Genomic DNA, 10,670 nt, shown 5'->3' with positions numbered 1-10,670 from the left:
AACCAGTTAACGGGCCCCCACGGGCCCGATCGGAGAGCACCGCAGCAGCCGGCCACGGAGTCTATCGGGGAGCGCCTCGGTAACCAGTCACATCGTCCCCATCCCCCCTTCCGTTAACCGAAAACCCTTCTGAATCTACTGTTGGGGCAGCTAACCCCAACCTCCCAGCAAATTAAAAATCCCTCCGTGGGCCCAAACCCACGACCAAATGGTCCAGACCCCAGAAGAAACACCCCGGCATAAGCCGATCAGGAGAGCCGTTACGAATTGCATTCGCTCCCGGGGAAAAAGCAATCTTCACCCTCCCAGGAGCCGGGGGGCTCAGACCCAAGACCAAGTAACAAGTTCAAGCCCCCGAGCCTCCAATAATAAATGTACCGACATAAGCCGGTCAGAGAGGGCGATCAGGAGCCGGCCCTCAAGCCGGACCCCGAACGCCTCCCCGCCCCTCCTCACCAGATCCCCCCGCGCGCGAAGGGAGAGAGAAGAAAAAACCAGCATCTCTTTTATCATTAACCTGAATGGCCGACGGGCGCCGGGAACCAAACCGAGGCCCGAACCCCCCGCCGCCCTGGCGCGGCCCAGCCCACACCCGTTACAGGTCACATGCGACTGGTTACCACCGAACCGAGACAGCGACGGGGAACGGCCCCCACGGCCCGAACCCGGAACCCGCCCCCCATGCGAGTAAGGTCTGTACCAAAAAGGGGATATAATGCCCCGAAACAAAGGCTCCCTCCCCACCCCCCCAGGGATATTTCCGTGGGAAGCCCGACACAGACGGAGTCGTGTCGTAATAACCAGGTCCCGGACCTGGACCGAGCAACCAAACCGCCCACTTGGCCCCCCTTAACCGACGGAGAAGAGGACAAAAACCCCCTATCCCATCAATTCTCCTGAGAAGACGGGGTACGACCCCCGACAGAAGCGCTTCAACATGGGGTCCCGACACCATGCCCGCATTACCTCCGCTACGCGGCCCCCGCCCTTCGGTCTTCTTTATTGAGGTGACCCTCCTCTCCCTCCTTGGTTTTTTATCGAGGTGTCCTTCCTCTAGGCCGGTGGGGGGAGTCCGGCCACGCCCGCCAGAACGTGAACACCAAGCTTCGCACGTCGGTCCTCGTCCAACGCTAAACGTTCAGCAAGGCGCCCCGCCCGGCGGCACACAGCCGCCCCCCTTTTGGTTCCGGCCCTCCGCTGCCATTTTTATCGAGGTGTCCGTGCCTTTAGGTCGGCAAGGCTGGTGCCTGACCACGCCCGCCGAAACGAGAGCGCCGCGGCGCTGCGGGGGGCTCCACTATTATTAACTATACACATAGTGTGCCTTCAAAGTACATGCGTGGACTTTCAACGCGTGGAAAGTTTGTAAACCCATGTGGTACTTCGTTTCGCGTGAAAAGTGTATGCATGAAGGCAGTAGGTTTCGTCTAATGTAACAACAAAAAATTTACTCTATAAATCGCCAATGATCTGCAGCAGAAAATATATATGATCAATATTTTTTTAATCAATACATTATTCCTAATAATCCTTCAAATACATTATTCTAAATAATCCCTCAAATACATTTTTTTAAATAATTCTTCAAAAGTTACAAATAATTAGGTACATTGCACCGAACAAATAACGATCCTTAATCCTAATAGGCTAAGTTATGGGCAACACCACGTAGATACTCAACAACGTCACTTTTACCATAAGTGCTCACGACATTAATCAACCGCCTATTACGATCTCGGTATTTTCTATTTTTCAATTGTCCAACGTTACCTCGAAGTATCTGTTCAAGCTTCAAATTGCTCAGAGCCTGCTCATCACGCAATAAATCGAATAAATTTCCATGGAGTAACATGAGCTGCTTGAGCACGAATGAGCTGCTGATGAACAGGACGTTTTGACAAGGAAACAATTTTTCGGGATTATGGTGGGATTTTTTGTTGGGGTTATTTTTAACGGGCGGTGGGATTTTTTTTGTTGAGATATTTTTACCGAGGGACAAATTTTTCGGGATTTTTAGAGTGGGATTTTTGTTGGGATCATTTTCACCGGGGATATTCAACGTTCACCGTCTTAGTTGCTCTGCTTTACTCTCACTGCTACAAACGTCCCTGTGTCTACTTCCATTTTGACCTTGACTCCGGCCACCATTACTTCCAGGAACATTGGTGGTGCTTCTCCTTGTTAAACCGAATCGATCCTCATGTGAGGGGACCAAGGGTTCGTGATGCGTAATATATAGCCTCTACGAGCCAAATGTCAACCTCGCCTGCCGTCGATGACTCGGTGGTCCCAGCTCTCGCAGAAGAGGCTCTGGCGGCCCAGTGCCCGGGGGAATAACTGGGTCACCCTGACTTTGGGGTTTAAATACAGTCTAGTTAGCGTTGGGCTGACAACCCACCTAGCGAAATAATATTGTTATGAGCACACTACTACAGCCTCGGATGACGGATGGATTTTTGGTAAACCGAACCCGGAACTCAAAAAAGGAAAATATCTTCTCTCTTTCAACATGGAATGTAAGAACTCTGCTACAGGCTGGAAAAATGAAAGAAGTGGCTGAGGAGCTCAGCAAGTTTAACTTCGATATCGTAGCCTTACAGGAGGTAAGGTGGAAGGATGCCGGGAAAATAGAGAGGAAGGAGTTCGCGATCTACTACAGCGGAACCCCAAATAAGGCTGGTCAGAAAGGAACAGGTTTTTGGGTAAATAAGGATATGAAAAACAAGATCTTGGGATTTGAGCCAGTTAGTGAGAGAATCTGTAAGCTTAGGGTAAAAGGAAAATTCAATAACCTTACTCTAGTCAGTATATATGCACCCACGGAGGTTAGTGAGGAGGAGGAAGCGGAGCTATTTTATCATATGCTAGAAAGAACCTGCGAGAGCATAAATAGATACGACACATTGGTATTACTGAGAGATTTTAATGCTAAAATAGGGAAAGAGGATTTTGTAAGGACAGTCACGGACATGCATTCTCTGCATGACGAAACATCTCCTAATGGACTTAGGCTGTGTCAGCTGGCGGAGAGTACAGCTTTAAGAATAATGAGCACATCCTTTTCTCATAAAGATATACACAAGGGAACCTGGAGGGCACCGGATGGAAGAACGACAAATCAAATAGATCATGTTCTCGTAAACAGAAGAAGAAGATCTAGCATTCTTGATGTCAGAGTGTGCAGACATGCAAACTGTGATAGTGACCATTACCTTGTAAAGGTCAAGGTAAGGCAGAAAATATCCGGCTCCAATAAAGATAAAGGGAAGAAAAGACTAAGATGGGACGTAGGGCGACTAAAAGTTGAAAAAGTAGTAGAGGATACTTTTAGGAAGAAAATAAATGAACACCTACAGGAGTCCCAAAGTGGAGAGGACATAAAAACGGACATGGAAGCCATAAGGAATGCAATCACTGAAGCCGCGAAATTAGCTATCGGAGAAAAACAGCGCGGTCGTAATGAGGAATGGTTCGATCAGGAGTGCAGAAATGCAATAAAGGCTAAAATGAAGCAAGGAGAGCGGCGCTACAAAGAAATACCAAAGGGGCATGAAGAGCCTATAAAGAGGAAAGAAGAATAGCGAAAAAGCTTTGCAGACTTAAGAAGAAGGAAGCGATGAATAAAAAACTGAAGGAAATCAATGAACTGCATGAAAAGCATAATATCCGTGGAATGTATGAGATGACTAGATGGGAGAAGACTGGATATCAACCCAGACTACTTAACATAAAAGATGAACGTGGAAAGATGCTAACAGAAGAAAAACAGATTGCGAACCGTTGGAAAGAGTACTATGAGAATATTTTAGCTGAAGAGATGAAGAGATGGAAGAAAGGGCAGCGCCAAATAACACCAGCAATGACAACTGCGATGATGAAGAAAGCGATCTGCCTGACTACGAAGAATTCTGCAAAACCATAAAAGGATTGAAGTATATGAAGGCTCCCGGGAGGACTCAATAACGGCGGAATTAATTAAGCACGCGGGAGAGACTTGCCATAAGAAGATATATAACCTTATTGTGAATATATGGGAGTCTGAGAATATGCCTGAAGAGTGGGCTAGAGGTATCATAATGCCAATACATAAAAAGGGTAAAAGAGCGGCGTGTAATAACTACAGACCAATAACTCCTTAATGTAACATATAAGATACTTTCAAAGCTCATAAATAATAGGCTTAAGAATTACGTGGAAAAAAAGGTAACTGATTACCAATGTGGATTTAGACCAAACCGCTCCACTATCGATCATATATTCAATCAAGCAAGCACTTGAAAAATGTACAGAATATGGAATTGACCTGCATATGCTTTTCATTGACTTCAGGCAAGCTTTTGATTCTATTGACAGGTCAAAGATAGTTAAAACTTTCTCTGACTTTGGTATACCTCAAAAACTTACAAATCTAGTCATGATGACCCTGACGAACACGAACGCGAAAGTATTGCTGCAGGGAACAACAACGGACGCATTTGACATAATGACGGGGGTGAGGCAGGGAGACGAGCTATCGGCGACGATATTTAATCTAGTCTTACATAGTGCAATTAAAATCTCTTTCAAAGAGGCCACATATTAAATAAATCGTATCAAATATATGCCTACGCGGATGATGTGGCAATAGTAACAAGAGATATGCGCAAAATGGTTGAGATTTTTGAGAGACTGGAAGAAGAGACAAGAAGGGTTGGACTGACAATAAATGAAGGCAAGACCAAATATCTCAGAGTCTCTAGGAAGGAACTGCCAAGAAAGAAAAACATCTCCATAGGTAATTATAATTTCGAGGCAGTCAAGAGCTTCGTTTACCTAGGGGCAAACATCAATGACAGGAACAGAATGCAAGATAAAATCGCATATAGAATTATGAACGCCAATAGAGCAGTCTTCTCGCTTAACAAGATATTTAAATCGAGATTAATATCTAGGGCATGTAAGCTGAAACTATATAAGACTATTGTCAGGCCCATCTTATGTTATAATGCTGAGACGTGGACAATATCTGCGCGGATGAAGGAAAACTAAGGGTGTTTAAAAGGAAAATTTTTAGAAGAATCTTTGGACCAATCAAAGACGAGAATCAAGAATACCGTATCAGATACAATCATGAATTGCTGGACCTGATGGAGGGTAAAGACGTAGTAAAGTTTATAAAGGCGCAAAGAATGAGATGGGCAGGGCACGTGGTGCGAATGGACGCAGAGAGGGCACCAAGAAGGATAAGCGAGGCAACGTGCATGTCGACGAGAAGTCGCGGAAGACCGAGAGCGCGTTGGAGGGACGAGCTGGAGAGATATATAAGAAAGCTTTCTATTGTCAATTGGAGAAGAAAAGCTGAAGATAGAGATGAGTGGAGGGACATAGTAGTGCAGGCCAAGGCTCACCCCGAGCTGTAGCGTCAATGGATGATGATGATGATCCTCATGTGAAGGAAATCTTCCTCTTCTTCTGTTTGTTCACTCTTCTCTGGGTCTTCTGACTCTCCTTCTTCGGTTTCTTCCGAGTTGCCCAGTTTCAACGATCTTCTGCCTTGTAGATCCCCTCTCCCACACATGTGTTTCAAATGGCCTTGCCTTCTGCATTTGTCACAGCGTTTACGTCGGTGTATGCAGTTTCTTGCCCAGTGGTTTGGTCCACCGCAGCAATAACACACGTTCTCTTGGCTTTCTTCCGCTTGATTCGATGATTCTGGTCTCACTCTTCTATCCCTTCCCAGAGGCCCTTTCTCCGATCGTCTGCCCCTCGAAAATTCTTTGGATGATATCGCATTGACCTCTTACTGCGTTGTATTTTCCCGAGCAATTCCTGATGTGTTATTTGCATTCTTTTTTGCCATTTCTCGCGCTGTGGCTAGCTTGTATGCTTTATCGTATGTCAATTCCTGCTCCACAAATAATTCTACTCAAACATCATGGTCTCGTATTCCACATATCAACTGATCTCTCAGCGCAGTTGTCAACTGTGTAAAGTTACAGTGTATCCAAAAGGTTTTTTAATCTAGCTGCGTATTGTGCTACTGTTTCTGACTCTAGTTGCGCTGCTTGGTGAAATTTGCACCTCTCCATAGCTTCCAAGGGTTTTGGGTGTAAGTAGTTTTTAATTAGCTTGTTGAGATCCTCGTACAATTTCGTCATCGGCTTATCCGATATACACAGGTCTCTTATTGATGTTGCGGCCCCAATTAATATTACAAAATAGATTAAGAAACACTTATTTAAAGATAAGTATTGTAAAGATCTTATTATAAACGAGACCGTGAAAGAAAATCGAGACCACGAGACAAAGAGGAATCAAAACAATGAGTTGCGCGATCGGCCTACATACGATCGAGCAACTCAGCAATAACGAAAGACGTACAAGGATACAAAGGAAGCGAGAGAAGAAGACGAGAAGGCAATGTGAGTCAGGGAGCAGAGCAGTGACGGACTTTTTCTTGTAAAGAATTGTCAACTAGATTTGATTAAAGATCAGTTTATTGAAGTGCCGTGTGTTATAATTCCGCTTTTCCCGTGGACCAAAAGAATCCGGTGCCTCTTTTAAAAAAGGGCACAACAAATGGTTCCGACCTACCTCAACGGAGGCTCACCGACAGATCAAGCGGCACGAGCACCGACCAGCAACATGCGACTAGCGACCGTAATGTAAGTCGATTAAGCAATTCATGTAAAGCGCAATACCGTAGATGTCGGAAAGCGATAATTCACCTGCGGAACTAAACCAATCGTGGCTCCATAGTAAGACGTCACGACGAGCGCGTAGAAATAGCCCGTTAAGTCCCGTTTAAACGACCGAAGGAGTCGTAAGCGATAATCGCGAAACCGTGCGTAGAAATTTAGACGCATACTACTTAAGCGAAAGCAAATCAGAACCGGAATTACATCCTAACATCGTAGTCGAACGCGAATTTCAATTCGGCGATTTAGACGCGAGTTAATAGGACAAAATAACTGCCCCGAGGAAAATAGACTCCACCCCTCACACGCGTACGCACAATCAGAAGACGCGGACAGTACGACCAGCAGACTATCGCAAAGACGAGAGTTTTCATTAACATCGTACAATAGCAGCCTTTTCAATCCGCAAGAATATTACTCCATGTCAAGAAACGTAAACGTAATCGAGATGGCGGAAACACGAAATGACAACCGCGACGCAAATAACGTAAACGACAACCCGCCGATAACCCCAGAGGAAATAGACCAAGAAATAAACCATCTTAATCGAGTCCTATCACAAAGAGGAACCCCGGCGAATCACCGTAACCGGTTACCCGCACGGGCCGGACCGCCGTGGGACGATAGAGATTACATTTTCGAATACTACACGGAATCCGCAACTTACAAGATCGCGTAAATCAATTAGAAACGGCGAATCCTGAACGCCACGAATTTCGCGCGAGACGCGAACAGAGTGACCTCCCGTAACGTCGTACGATATTCGGAACCAAGCGGAACGCGCTATCGGATATCTACGTTTAAAAGAGGCACGAGACATGATACCCGAGTTCGTCGGAACATCGAGTAAATTGCAAGAATTTTTTAGCGCCGCGTCATATGCAATAAAAAATATAAATCTAATAGAAGAAGGAACACTATTAGAAGCAGTGTTATGCAAGTTAAAGAGAAGAACGATGATAGATTTCTAAACGCGAGAGATACGAGATTTCGCACAATTAAAGAAAGAGTTAGAAGTTTGCTATTTGGGCCGCAAAAGCACAACACACTTATGCCCGATCTATAATAAGAAGTTAATCCGTCTACGTAAGTAGAGTAAGCCTAAATTAAATATTAAGAGCGGCGTAAGGAGTTAGAGTAAGGGCGTAAGCAAAATAAATAATTTCCATTTCGTCTTACTCCTACTCCTGCTTTTCTTACGTTCGACCAATTAGACCACAGGAGGAAAATTACGGCAAATGTGCGAGATTCGAGTTTCCGGGAGGGCAAACTACGCGTTCCAGTGTTCTTAAAATATTTAATATAAAATTTTTGCTATACAAATTTGATATAAATTAAAGAATTAAACAATGTTAGACGAGGACGATGTGTTGGACAGCGCTTTTGACAATAATAGTCATGATCAGAATGTATCAGAACCTCAAATCCAAATATGGAAATCATTAATTAATTTAGTTCAACCAAATTTGTTGCTGTATCAGAAAAAACACAAAGAATACAGTAACAAAAGTATGAAAATACAGGTATGGAACAGTATTGGGCAGCCTTAATACCGCCAATGACTGGTAAGTGAATAACGTTGAAAAAGTGAGGTTAGATTTGGGGGAAACTGATTAAGAGATTTCTTTTTCAAATACAATGTATTGTGTATTTGCAGAAATTGATGCAGAAGAAATGTTTTATCGTTTGCGTAAAAAATTTGGTAAAGAGCGCCGGAAAATAACGCAGTCGCAGGCAAGATCTGGTGCAGGGGTAGATCATGTGCCGTACACGTCCAATTGGATACTATACAAAGATTTAATGTTTCTAGCTGATCATATTCAACCTAGACAGTAATTGAATCATTATAAAAACAATTATAAAATTTATGCTTGCATTCTTCTATTTGCTTTACAATAATTGAAAGGTATCTGTTATGTATAAGTTTTGTTTAAGATGAATTATTTGCACAGGACATCATCAAATTTCCAGCCGGTTATTCCGAAGCGCAAGAAAGCTATAGCTTCACAAATGTCGCATTTTAGTAACTTACAACTCGGTAGCTTGCAACGTGCTAGCTCGCAGCCTTCCAGGTCACAATGTGTTACATCAACACCTGCAACCTGCAATCATATATACACCACCAATAACTTCAGAAGAAAGCATAGATGTAATATTGAATATTGACTTGAATGATGAATCTTTAGGTATAAAAATGATTAAATAATTGTAAAATATTGCATATGATTAACGTTTTTTTTTAATTATTATTTATGATAACTGGTGCTAAGACTTCGATATTTTGTTATACAGTAGGATTCGTAAATTTCCCGGTAGACGAATAAAATCTAAATATCGTACGAATACTTAAATGTGATTCGTCTACCTGAATTGTACCTAATTATCTCGGGAACGCATTTATGAGCCTACTGTAAAAGAATATCAATCATTGTATTAATAATTTTAATTGTTGCTCATCCAGAATTTTTACTAAAAATCAGAAAGCATCTGTAGCAGATTCCACGGAATCGTCTTCAGTATCACTTTCCAACTCGTCAACTTCACGAGGCATTATATCCAGAAGCATGCAAAAAATCGTAGTCCCTGCTATCACACCTCAAAAATGACACCACCAGCAGATAATACTAAAAAGAGAAAACACCAGACAAGTGATGAAGTAGATGCAGCAGTGGTAAAATCATCCAAAAACATCTCCTTCTTAGCTAACACACTGACTGGACATTGCACTAAAAAAAAATAACATTAGTATCAGAATCGACAAAACCAAAATTATCTGATGAAGTAGAAAATATGATGAGTGGTATAGCCTTAGGATTGGGCAAAGCATGAAGATCATCAAATGGATTGTTTTATATCGATCCTTAATTGCATTAACAACTTTATAAAGAAATAAATTTTTTTATTTTTTTATTTTTTAATATGCATAATATTTGATTATTTTTCTTTCCATAAATGACTTCTTATTTGTTTTTATTTTATAAAGTAAATTTAAATTAAAATTTAAAAGTAAATTTTAAGTTTAGTTCCAAAAAAACACTGAAAAAGTAGTCTTGCCTATATGGTTTACTTTTTTCGTAGGTATAATTTTTTTTGCATTAATAAGGAATTTTTACATTTTTAAAACACCTGTCGTGCCGCGCCTTGAAGTTTGTCTCAGGGCCGGCACCGGGTTCGCAGAATCCGCAGGAAGGAGGAAAGAATAACTCCCGAGATGTATTTGGTTGCACAGTGGTGTTTAATAAACGACTTCTTTGTAGTTACACTCAAATCACTTATTTAACTGCCCTGACTTGCGGGCTCAATAACATACATGAATAACGCGGTCGCGTGTTTTCGATGGTAACTGCCCGCCGCTTATCCGAAGGGCGGGCCTTTTAACGCGCGGAGACGCTTCCTCGTTGCTGACTCGGCTGTCAGCGCTTTTGCTTCCGGGCTCAGGTCAATCGCCCGGCGACCTGGTGAAGCCCGGAATGCCACCTAAGATGTATTCTTCCGGCTTTGGCAATAGCCGGAACTCTTGCGCTGACAGCTCGGTGTCGCAATGAGGCCAACTCGGCTTCCGCATTACAACACACCGAACATACATACCTTATACTTTATGTACAGCCTAGAGTCTTTCAGTCGTTACTTTTAGAGAGTCATGAGATAAGTGCGTGTAGATCATCCTTTTTCGTTTATTGCTACTGCTCTATCGTCCTCTTTTCTGTATTTATTTCCCTTGCGAAGAAACGATACAACACTGCCTCCGCTCGCGTTGCTGCTTCTCCTTCTTTGTTTAAGTTTATGTTTATTTTTGAATTTATTTTATCAAATTCTACAAAATGTTTTTATTTTATTTTTAAAACATTTCTTGACCAAATAATAAAATGTTTATTTTTTTGGATTATATTTTTATTAGAAATATTAAGAAATATTATATAGAAATGTTAGTATTATGTAATGTCAATCAAAATAAAATATATTGAATAAATTATAATGAACAAATTATTTCTT

The 10,670-nt window shown here is 42.4% G+C and overlaps 1 protein-coding gene across 1 annotated transcript; it reads left to right on the top strand.

Annotated features, from left to right (window-relative positions):
- The first annotated feature begins 2,543 nt into the window (after positions 1 to 2,543).
- Positions 2,544 to 3,581, top strand: LOC139823929 (craniofacial development protein 2-like). Its single transcript, XM_071796401.1, has one exon. The coding sequence runs from the start codon at positions 2,544 to 2,546 to the stop codon at positions 3,579 to 3,581; it is 1,038 nt and encodes a 345-aa protein (XP_071652502.1).
- Positions 3,582 to 10,670: the final 7,089 nt, after the last annotated feature.

This window comes from Temnothorax longispinosus, unplaced genomic scaffold (assembly GCF_030848805.1).
Source record: "Temnothorax longispinosus isolate EJ_2023e unplaced genomic scaffold, Tlon_JGU_v1 HiC_scaffold_22, whole genome shotgun sequence".
Taxonomy (NCBI): domain Eukaryota; kingdom Metazoa; phylum Arthropoda; class Insecta; order Hymenoptera; family Formicidae; genus Temnothorax; species Temnothorax longispinosus.
Note: the sequence above shows the minus strand (reverse complement) of the source record. Positions and strands in the feature narration are given on the sequence as shown.